This window comes from Lissotriton vulgaris, chromosome 1_2 (assembly GCF_964263255.1).
Source record: "Lissotriton vulgaris chromosome 1_2, aLisVul1.2, whole genome shotgun sequence".
In the NCBI taxonomy this organism is placed as follows: domain Eukaryota; kingdom Metazoa; phylum Chordata; class Amphibia; order Caudata; family Salamandridae; genus Lissotriton; species Lissotriton vulgaris.
In genome coordinates this window covers 336,644,820-336,657,013 of record NC_141686.1, presented here as the reverse complement: position 1 = coordinate 336,657,013, position 12,194 = coordinate 336,644,820, and the positions used below count along the sequence as shown (strand labels likewise).

General features: G+C 46.5%; 1 protein-coding gene across 1 annotated transcript in view; it reads right to left on the bottom strand.

Annotated features, from left to right (window-relative positions):
* Positions 1–2,133, bottom strand: part of LOC147736696 (lectin-like) — a 111,462-nt gene extending 109,329 nt beyond the window's left edge. The window contains exon 1 of the mRNA XM_086952671.1: positions 2,046–2,133. Within this exon, the coding sequence (XP_086808797.1) occupies positions 2,046–2,127 (82 nt within the window). The 5' untranslated portion in view covers positions 2,128–2,133. The remainder of the gene's footprint in view (positions 1–2,045) is intronic.
* Between the last annotated feature and the right edge of the window lie 10,061 nt (positions 2,134–12,194).

Genomic DNA, 12,194 nt, shown 5'->3' with positions numbered 1-12,194 from the left:
TCTAACTGCCTACATCCTTTCACTGTCAACTACATAAACCCTCAGATGACAATAACTGCTGAGTTCCTCCTACTGGCTAAATACATAAATCTACAGATAACACTTGCTGTCGGCATCCTCCCACTGCCCTAATATACAAACCCCCAGATGACCCCATCCTTCCACTGGCCCAATACACAACCCCACAGACGGCACTAACAGTTGACATCCTCCCAAACTCTGAATAGGCATACCCCCTGACAACAATAACTGCCTATATCCTCCTGATGTGCAAATACATAAACACCCAGACGACACTAACTGCCAACATTATCCCACTGCTCAAATACACAAACCAAACCCAATATTTCATCAGAATTTAAGCCGAATAGCACATTGTTGATGCACACACAGCACAAGGATCAAAGGTCAGGGAAAAAACTCTCCAAACACAAACAAGTTTTGAAAGGAGTTTGAAAGTGCAGATGGACAGAGCAGCAAGGTGTCCTGGCATAGATTTACAGAGAGGAGGCTTGGATGTGGGGTCAACTTGGAAGGAAGGGCACCTGTCCCTGTTCATTGAGTCCACTGATGGTGGAGGCAACAACCACAACAGCAGAACTCTATTTTCAATGAAAATGTACATGTATATTTGAAACTGCCTTTAAGTGAGGGTTTTTCTATATGGGTATATGTTAATGGTCTGTGATTAGTGTTCTCCACTCTGCAGGTCCATCCAGTGGCGGCCCCTCCACAATGGCAGAGGAGCGTCACCCCACTGCCAGGTGCGGAGCCAACAACCGAACAATCAATCCATGCTCTAACTTCATTTTAGTTCTCATTTGCTGGCTCTGAGCCAGCTTGTGCATTGAGGGAGTGGGCATGGGGGGTGGCAGGAGAAGTGCTTGTGCACCCCCCTAATTATGCGTATCAGTTTGGCCTGCCATCTCAGGCTGACCAAAACACACATGCACACTTAGGTTTCTCCATCCCGGCTGCATTCAGCAGCCGCACTGGAAAAATCCCGCAGACTCCATGACCTGAGCAGAGCATCTTTCCTGCCTGCTCGGGCCAATCCCTGTGCTGCTCTGCAGCATGGTGATTAGATGGAGTCTGCAACAGGGTTGCTGGGAGCAGGAAGAGGCTAGCAGAAGCTACGCAATGCGGATGGTGGCTAGCGGCGTCAGGTACATTTTTATTCATTATATTTATCATGTACACCCACACGCTCCCCCTATCAGCTCACCACCCTTTGTTAATGGCAGCCACCACTGGGTACATCACAGACATTCAGACCATGTTTGCCAATAAGGGGCTCTTACGTTTGTACAGCCCGGGTGGTGCAGGGCCCCACAATGTTGCAGGGATTCTGCTCAAATACAGACTATGAACAGGAAATGGGAGCACGGTGTAAAGGGACTGAGTCTTCCTACCACCTTAGTACTCACGAACCCAGGACCGACTAGCTATAGTGCCTCACTTGCTCTCCTACTCACTCACAGGTAAACAAATGATTAGGCACTCGAACAGAACTCTCCCAGATCTCCCAGGAATCGCGGTAAGAAGACATACCCTTTCGCTCACTCTTTTGTACTCGTCCACAATAAGATCTGACAGAGCCACTCTGTATGTACCTATTTCTTTGTTTTTTTTTAAATAAAGTTTTCAGGGAAAAACAAACGGTCTTCCCTAATGCCAGAACTAAAAGAAATAGCATATAAGCAACAAAGCACGTCATCGAACAGCAAACAAACGGGAACAGTTTTTGGAAATAAAAATGCAACTGCATCCCAGCGCTGGGAAGCCTGTATCTGGGCAGCCAAGCGCTTCACAAGAAACAGTCTAATAAAAATGAGAATGGGCAACAGTGTTGATGATAGGAGTGTAAAACTGAGCAAATGGAGAACTATAAATACAGCACTAAACCTGCACCAGAAATAAAAAAGATGCAAACCTCAGGACTCTATTTTATTATAAATGTGCGTCAATCACTGTGGAGTGCGGTCAGTGTCACACACACCGCCTAGAAGGAGAGCGGTGTGGTCAGGGCGCTGTCTTTTACTTACCCCATCCTACAGTGATGAAGAGGGTGAGACAGAGCAGCAGAACCCTGGACCTGGCACCACCCAACCTCCTGGACTCTTCCATCCTCTGGGCCTGTAAGGATGAGTGGAAGGCACACTTCATGAGTAGTAGAACACACTGCAAATCAGTATCACATGTCACCCAATACACACTTCTTACAGATCATTCTGACTTGTTCTTCAAAACACACAACCTGCCAAGTACAAATCTTCAAAAAGTAGAAATAAATGTGTGAACAGAAAATTGAGTAAAACATAAGAAATCTACAGACACAGCACAGGTGTCGGCCAGGGCAAAAATGTAAACAAGCATTGGTAAACGCATTAGGTTTCTAAGTCTCGGAAGGTCCGTACCGCAGTGTCAGCGCTGGCTCAGGCTGGCACTTCAGGTACAGACTGGCACGAGGGAGAGTGGGGTCGGCCTGGGCAACAATGAAAACAAGCATTGGTAAATGCATTAGGTTTCTCAGCCTCTGAGGGTCTGTACCGCAGTGTCAACGATGGCTCAGGCTGGCTCTTCAGGTACAGTCTGGCCAGAGGGAGAGCGGGGTCAGCCTGAGTTACAATGTAAAAAGATCAACATTGAAATCGAGCTCATTTACTTGCTGTTTCATCTGGTGAGCAAATTTCTGCTGTATTCTCTTCCTCCGGGTGTGTTCAGCTCCAATCTCCTTCAAACCCTGAGCCCACATAGCAGCACACAGCAGACTCTGACATGTTTTTCTACTCCTGGTGGGAGGGACAGATGGACAGACTGGGCAGCTTTGCCAAAGAATAATGAGTGCTCAGTTAAAACCGAGCTGACATGCTGCTGTTTTGACGCGGGTGATATATTGCAGGCTTCTCTTATGTGGTGTGCACAAGAGCACACTGCAACCTCCATCACTTCTTCCTTGGAAAAAAAACTGGACTCAAGCAGGAGTAGAATAAACAAAAGTAAAACACTCAACATGCTCCGACCTGGCTGCCTGACTGGAAGGAGGCCATACTGTGGCCAGGCCCTGCCATTCACGATGACCAGCAGCAGATTCTGGCTGAATGCAGAGGTCAGTGACACACCCCACTCTTTCATCTCCTTTCATGTCCTGACTCTGAACATTTAAGTGAAAGGCCCTGCTCTAAACACGATTACAATAACACATAAAACAGAAACATATACTTCCAAATTAACACAGACCACACCCACCACTAAGTCGTCACAGCCCTGGCTTAATCCCTTTGATGCTGATGACGAGCTCAGTTCGTCATCAGCCACGGGTGACGTCGGCTGTAACGCGGTTAATCGAAAACAGCCGCACAGCGCAAAAATCACCGCAGCAGCGATGCGGTTAAGCTTAGAGGATGAGAAAGACCTTGACCAGCCAGCTCATGAGCCCTGTCAAGTGTCACTCATCAGGGGTCAAACTAACGCAAATGCTACATTGTCGCCGCATTACCTCACTGGGATCATTTGTCATGCAATTTAAGTTCCACCAGATGAATTCTTTAATCGCGTGCACTGCATCTCTGAAAAGGCATGCTGTCACCACAAACATGGCTCATGCACATGGATAGTGCACTTAGAAACTGCTGCTCCTCTTGTATCACACTTGGGGACGAGAAGGTCATGGGTTGTCAGGTTATGTTTGTGGTCTTTAGTCCCACGGAGGATTTTTCTTGATTTTGTTGCAGAGACATGATGGATACATTGACACCGTGTGTGAATCACATTGTTCTCCAGCACTTTCGTTTCACTTTACTCCCTTGTACAAGCAGTCTCCTGAACCCAGCTACCATGGGTATTCTGGCACTCAGGCACCTCCTAGGAACTAGCGGTGTGCCGTGGCATGGTGCACCCACATGCCACAGTGCTGGACTTTAAAAGATCCCCTGTCAAGATCTGGCCTGAGGACCCGAGTTAAACAGCTAACCTTAAGCATCGAAGGCTTTACAAGTGTGTGTAACTGTTGTCACACATGGCAATCAACTGTCACTCATGAACCTGCTGAACACATGAAAATGTCACACACATGCAGAGTGAGAACTTGGCAGCATGTGGAAGGCCTCAGTTCATTCCTCCAACTCCTCTCCTCCCCAACCTAACAAAAAAGTACAGAATCAAAGAGGTTTGGGACAGAGGAGCAAATGCCATTTTAGGGATAATGACCCTCTCTGCAGGATCACCCCAAATGTCTTTCCTACCTCCTTCACTTGTTTTACCTTGTTTTGTCAGCCTAGGGACTCTGGGCACTTTACCAATCTAACCAGTGCTAAAGTGCACGTCTGTCTCGTAATATTGTCTCATACCCGATTGGTATATTTATTCTACTTATGAGTCTCTAGTAAAGTGGCACGTTACATCCCGGGACCTATAAATTAAATGCTACTAGTAGGCCCCAGCACTGATTGTTCTAGCCCTTTAACCATGTCTCAGGTCTGCCATTGCAGATCCTATATGCGTAGATGCTATTTCAACCTGGCAAAATAAACCTTTGGCCAGGCACCACCCTTCCTTTTTATTACATATAAGTCATCCCTGGGGTAGGCACTGGACAGCCCAGAGGCTAGGGTCCAATGTTTGTAAGAAGTAGGACATGTACTTTCACTTTTTACATGTCCTGGTAGTGAAACACTCTCAAATAGTTTTTTCACTACGGAAAGGTTTATAATAACTCCCTTAGAATAACATTGGGATTACAGCAAAACATTTTATGAGAGTAATCTCCAAATGGGAAGATATCACTGATTCAAGTTTGGTGTCTCTGGAATCCTATTTTAAAAGCCTAATTTATGGTGTAGTGGGATTTTAAATTACAATTCTGAAAATACAATTTTTAGAAAGTTGACATTTTCCTCCTTTAGCCATTTGGTCTCAGCTGCCTGTCTGACACATGTCTGGGGTAGGAGACAGCTGGTCTTTGTGTATTCCCCCTAACCAGCTACACACAGTGGAAGCTTAGGTGTGACTTGACGGGCCATCCTGACAGGATGGGATGGAGAAGCTGTACATATCCTCACTTACAGCAAATTAGGCTATATCCTGTCCCCACATACATGGCTACACACCCCTTGTAATCACATGGACCCAGGAAAGGGAGGGAGGGCAGGTCCTCTGTACACTTCAAATGCCTGTTTGTTTAGTTTCCCCCACATCAAATGCCAAACAGGGTATTAGTTAGCGGTATGTGACTCCAATTTCACCATGTAGTGGAGTTTACCAGAGAACGGGAGGTTAGAAAGCATGAAACTAACTTAGTTTCATGCTTTCATCATGATTCAGCACCGTACATAAACTGACCAGCAGAGGGAAGTGTGACATGAAATAGGCTGCTCTTCTAACTAGCTAGCATCACTTCGCTCTCTTTATGGTGCACTCGCAGTGCAGTGTATATTCTCAGACACCTGTTCTGCCTGGCGTTCATGGGAAATGGTGCGCAGAAATTCGCTCTCCGAGGGGGAGGGCAGTGAGCCCCATGATGCCCTCAGGGCCCCCAGAGTACGTCAGGGCCGAGGTGACGGGGCTCCCTGGAACTAGATGTAATGTAATGTAATGTAATGCATTTTTTATCCCACGCTCTGTCGCTCCAAGGAGCATCTAGGCGCCACTGAATGACCCAGAGATGTATAAAGCGGTCAGGCTGCTTATGTCAACTGGTCCGACTTTCACACTAGTGCTTTAGCGTGGGTATCCTGTAGCTTAAAAATCCAGGTTTTAAGTGCCTTTCGAAACTCAGTTTCTCTCTCTAATGCCCGAAGTTGGGGGGGAAGGGTATTCCAGGCTTTTGACCCTAAGACTGGTAATGATTTACCTCCTCTCGTACTGAGTCTGAAAGCTGGCAAAGACAGCAGATTAGCATTTGAGGAACGTAGGGTGCGTGTTGGGTGATACCTAGAGAACTTCCTCCGTAGTTACTTGGGCCCTAGGGAGTGGACGGCTCTGAAGGTAATGATCAGTATCTTAAAAAGGACCCTTTTGATTATTGGTAGCCAGTATAGAGTGTTTAATACCGCAGTTGCTGATGACCTCTTCGGCCTTTTCATCACCAGCCTGGCTGCTGCGTGTTGCACCATCTGAAGTTTATGGGTGACCATTTTGTTAGTACCTGCATATAGACTATTACAATAGTCTATCCTTGATGTCACCAGGGTAACTGTTACAGTTTTCCTTGCCTCCAATGGAAGTAGATTGAAACACTTCCTTAGTCCCTTGATGATACTGAAACATGTCCCTGCTACTTTCAGTGCCTGTTGCTTGAATGATAGGGCGGTTTTAAAGTTTATCCCCAAATTACGCGCCGAGTCGGTGGTGTGAGGCGGTATGTCTGCCTTCTCCGGCCACAATAGTTTGGGGACAAAATCATTTTGTGGACCCATTAGCATGATCTCAGTCTTGCCCGTATTACATTTCAGATGGTTTCTCCTCATCCAATCGAATTTGGCTGTCAGGCAAAACTTGAGATTCTCTTCCCAGTCCTGAGTGTCTTTATCAAGGACCAGGATCAGTTGGGTATCATCGGCATATGCCACCACATCAATGCTAAATGATGATATCAACCTGATCAGAGGGGTAGTATAGACATTAAATAATGTCGGGCTCAGACTGGACCCTTGTGGCACTCCCGTCGTCAGTAGTTTCTCCTTTGAGCTAAATTCACCCAAAGTGACCACTTGTCTCCTGCCACTCAAGAAGTTCTTAATCAATTCCAGGACTTTACTGCTAATGTCAGATTTTATTAACCAGTTAATCAGGATGGCATGCGAGACCGTATCGAAGGCCGCCGACTGATCTAATAAGATCAGGACGGCCTTCTTACCCTGGTCCAGAGTCATACGGACGGTATCAGTGGTGAACAGGAGGGCTGACTCGGTAGAGTGCTGTGCTCTAAAGCCTGATTGATTAGGGTGCCACGCCTCACTGTTTTCCAAAAACTTGGTCATCTGTTTACTTGCAAATGACTCTGTGACCCTACACAGTACAGGGAGTAGTGAGATTGGTCGGAGGTTAGATAACGTGGTGTGGTCGGGCAATTGATTTTTCTGCAGCGGTTTAACCGCCGCCAGTTTCCAATCTGGGGGAAAGTTAGCTGTGGCCAGTGAAGTGTTTACAATTTCATTGATCATAGATGAACACTGATGCAGCTGCAGGAAAGCCTGAGCTGGACAGCCGTGCCTTCACTGCCGGCAAGAGCCATCATCTCCAGCATCCTGGAGAATGAAGCAAGGTCACATTACCTGACTCATTTCACGCTGTGGTCAACAGCAAGAGCCTGCAGCTGCAAATTTGGCTGAGCAGCAAGCTGCATGGGCTCAAACTGGAAGGTGAGTGAGGGAGAGGGTGGCAGGAGCACAACAGTGAGAGAGGAACAAGCTGCAGGGTGGTCTCTGTGTGCTTCTGTAATAACTTGGTACTTATATAGCACACAACTCACCACCAGGGCATCTAGGCGCTGTACTCATACCGCTGTAGGAACCCTTCCTGGTTTTTCCCTGTGAAGTGTCCACTCCTGGGCACCCCCATGGTGAAACCAAGCATACCAGCGCCGTTGGGTGCGTTGTGGAGATTAAGCAAGTTATTGCCCAGAGTTGCAGCGTGGGACCCATGATTAGAATAGGCACTGAGGCGAGAATAGCAGGTCCAAGGAAATTATTTTTTGAGCCCGAGACCCGCCGAGCCGGGAATCGAATCCTGGTCCCGGGCCAGAGCTCTGCATCAAGGTCTGCCACTCTAACCATTGAGCCACACTTCTCCACATGTGTGTTAGTGTGTGTGTGCTTGTGCGGAAGTCTGAAGTGTGCTAGGGGACGTGTGTGTGCATGCATGCGTGCGTGTGTGTGTGAGTACCGCAAGTAGTTTTTAATGTTATTTTGTAAAATAGTTATTATTTCTAGAATTGTGACTGGTGCTTTATCATGCTAACCATGACCTCACAGGTCCTCGTATCTACAAAGCATAACCCTCAGCCACATGCTTACTTGCGCAGCAATTTGGAGAAAATCGATCTCACGTGCCAACCCCTCACTCAACCAGAACCTGCAAATATCTCACGAGCCACCCCTGCCTGCCCAGCTGCCAACTGAAGCCGCTGCCAATCCCATGCAGAAACTGCAAGTATGCTTAGGAGCCCCGCACTCTGATCCAGGTGCAATTTTTCTTTCATTGCAAGACAGTCTGGCAGAGTGCTCTCACCGAAGTGCACTCTGGGAAATCCAGGCTAAGTAGTTACCATTACAGCCAGTGGTGAACCCCAGGGCCCCAAAGGCTTCACTATCCAAGCCCCCCATGCCCTCTTGTGTGTGCAATTGGTTAAAAAAGAACAGCTTGTGTAAACCTATTTCCCACCAAGGTGAAAGTATGTAAATAACCTTGTAAAATGATTACAGCGTTTACCGTGAGCCCTCCTGGGAGCTGAATAGGGTCAAATGGGGTGCCAGAGGGACACAGATTGGACAGTTGTAGATATGGATGCCTCTGCCCTCTTTTAACTATGCAGAGTGGAACTACGTAGAATTCCACAGAGTTTGTGTGCAACTCTGCAGAATTCCGCATAGTGCAACTTTGCTACCTCTGCCCACCCTTAGTATTAGAACTGGACCTCTGACACCGCCACTTCAGTATACCTTTGGACCTGTTAAGACTCTGCCAGGAAGTATGACTGGTGTGCTGCTGAAAGGACTGCCACTCTGATGGACTTCTGTTTTGCAGAACTCTTGCTTGCTGACAGCTGCCTGCTGCTCTCTTGGTTGAGGGAGGATACCGGACCTCCATCACTTGAAACTCGAGTGACTGCTAGGGCCTGCTAGCTAGCCTTCTTATCTGAAATCTCATTGATATACAAGATTTCCAACCAACCTGCTTTTGCACATTTACTTTGCAATCTGTGAGTTTTCACTGCCAAGTGGTGCCACCCCAGTCATTGACACGTGGAAAGAGGCCTAGCATGTTTCTCCACTGGAACCAAAGTATCCTCTGCTGAGTGATGCATCCCTGAGCAGAACCATCACATCTCCTTGGCTGAGAGGTGCATCTTGGAGCAGAACAGATACACCACCACTGTTGCATGGATTGGACCTGTCACAAAAGACTCACATCTCTGGTGCATCTAGAATCTTATCACTGATGCATCACCATCGGAACCGCCACTACATGACACATTTTTAGTGGTGCACGCTCCTAACATCCATCGTCAACCGCAGTCTTGGCGACAAAGCCAAACCTCCGCTTAGTATCTTCCCTGCTCATCAGAACCTATCCATCTTCGCAGCGGTGTCGTGCATCCCTGACACCTGCATTTGCATCACTAGCTACGTTGAGAGGATCCACGATGTCAATGTATCAGGACCTCTTACCGCAGTCTTGTTGTATCTCAGAACAGATGCTCTCGCTCCGCTGCACAATGCATCTTCGACAAAGATACATACAATGCTCTTTCAACCAGTATTTCGGGTACTTTGGCTCAGCTGGCCCAACTCAGTCCATGGAGCCAGCCTGCACTCCATCGTGCTCAGCTTAACCTTTGACTTTGTCCCAGTCTGGTGCTAGCAGTAATCCCGAATAGCGCTTTTTTCTTCTTAGTTCAATGTTCCACTATATACTTTAAAATGCAATATCTCAAGTTCTACTGATTGGATGTTTGTCATTCTGATCGTGTTGTATTTATTAAATTAAGCTCTATATTTGTAACCTGGTGTGAAACTCTTTTGTGCAGAAAAGTAACTGTTTTACTGTTTGAAGTGTTGAACATATACCCTACACATTGTCTCAAAAGTTAAGTCTGATTATTCTGTGCTAAGTTACCAGAGGGTGAGCACCAGTTAATTTAGGGTGTGCTTGTGTCTTACCTTAACTAGGATTCTGGTTACTGCAGACAAGGCTTATAACCCAGGCAACCAAGAACCCAATTACTAAAACCATTTATTTTCAAATGCGCTGTGTTATCTTTTATCCTCTTCTTCTTTCTACCATAGGGTGGTAGGGCAATTTCCCTCTCCCCCATTAATACCAGCCAATCCTGCCATATGTTAATGCCTGATCTCTTCTCACATCACTCTTCAGTCCACTGTATATATTCTTATATTAATGGAAGTTCTAATTTCACCTCCCTCTTCAGCTCCTTGTGTGGGACCATATTATATCATCTCCTTAGACTATGTTTTTATGTTAATGTCTGTTCTCTTCTCACATCTATCTTCAGCTCCTAGTGAGTGTTCCTATGTAATGACTGTTATCGTTGGATATCTATTTAGCCCCCTATGTGTGTCCTTATGTTAATATCTATTCCCCTTAGATCTCTCTTCAGCCCCCCTTTCAGTGTCCTCATATAAACATATTTTCTCTTCTCACATCTGTCCTCAGCCCCCTGTATGTGTCCTTATGTTAATGTCTGTTCTCCTCTCACATCTATATTCAGTCTCCTGCGTGTGCAATTATGTTAGTGTCTTCCCCTGTATTCAGCCTTCGATGTATGTCTTTATATTACTGTCTCTTCTGCTCTCACATTACTCTTCACCCCCCTCTATGTGCACTTATGGTAATGACTCTTGGGGTAAAGTTGTTGTAAATTAAAGATGCATAGGCAAAGCCAATTGATCTTCTCTTTTAGACCTATTGGCTTTGCTGATGCTGTGTAGCATATATGCACAAATTTACCACCACGAATGTGTGAACCTATAAAATGACATGAGTGCCATTCTCCTGATTTTGTAGACCAATCTAAGACTGTGGAAACCACTTACATCAGTATATACATTATTTAGCATGATCTTTTGATGTAGCATAGCACCCAGGAGTAAGGGAATGACGGACTGTGAGGACTGAGGATGAAACTTGAAAACCTACCCTGGCAGCCAACACATGCCCGTAACTGGGAAATGCAATGTTGCTGTTAGTGGGTTGAGTTGGTCTGTTGGGGTGATAACTGAGGTCTTTAGGGGACCTACAGTGGTACGTTGAGGAGGATGCAGAGTATGACTAGGGCAGAGTGGAGCTCCATAGAATCATAGTCTTTTTAAGCAACTCCACAGAATCCCGCGTAGTGCAACTCGGTGAACTCCACCTACCCCAAATTCTTATTCTGCCTTAATACTTTTCTACCACACCGTCTGTGCTTTTTATGTGAGGCATGTGTGGGTAAAACATAAAATCTGCCTTGTCACTCAGTTAATAATAATCACATCAAATTCCAAAGGCCCTAGGGGGCCAGCAACGTACTGCTACTGTACCACCCACTAAGTTAAAGCAATTGTTGCACAGGGCATTATTAACAATTTGTCTTTTTTGTTTTTCTCAATACAGCTACTGCTGCTGGCCCGAACGTACCACTCACCAGGCAGGAGATAGCGGCCCATCTTTGGCGGCAAAGGCTGATTCATATCCAGCAGGAATACCTGTGACTGGGGGTAGAAAAGGAAGAAATAGATTCCTCTCAGCCTCAGCCGTGCCCCAGTGCAGCCAGTCCCCCTCAGCCTCCAGTCTCCCAGCAATTCCATCACCAGCACTGCTGCCAACTGGCAATAACTGCAGCTGGACCTCCCGTTCTGACAGGCCATTACTGCAACGCATCCTGCAGTGGCTGGAGGCTATGAAGAGCCAGCTAATCAGAATGAAGAAGAGCCTGCACCAGCCCTCCAAATGGATAATGCCCTCTTCTAGATCTTTTTTAAGTTTTTTGCTTTGGTGGGAGGGACTTTGTGTGAGTGGAGAGGGTGGGAAGGGAGTTGGGAGCAGGCTTTTTGTTCATTAGACATTTCACATTTTTGGACATTGGTGGTTAAGACAATTTGTTTGGAGACAGGTAAAGTGAAGGGTAAAATTGTATGCCTGAAGTAGTTTTTTTGTGTATTACATTTACTTTACAGCGGTGATTTAGTTTTTACACTGCCTGTTTCAGTGCTTGTAAGAGTGTATTATACTGCTAAGCTATAGAGTAAAGCTGCAGGGGCCTAAGAAGAGGTGAAATATATCAAAGCCTCATTAACATGCAAATGGCCTTTAAAGACCTGTTAAGTGCTCTGGTGCAGCTGTGAGTGTGTGTGTGCCCGGGCTGACACACAGGCAGGGTGAGATGAGAGGGAGTGAGAGGGAGGGGGACGGAGAGGGAGTGAGAGGAAGGCAGAGTGAGAGGAAGGGAAAGGGAAGGAGACGGAGAGGGAGTC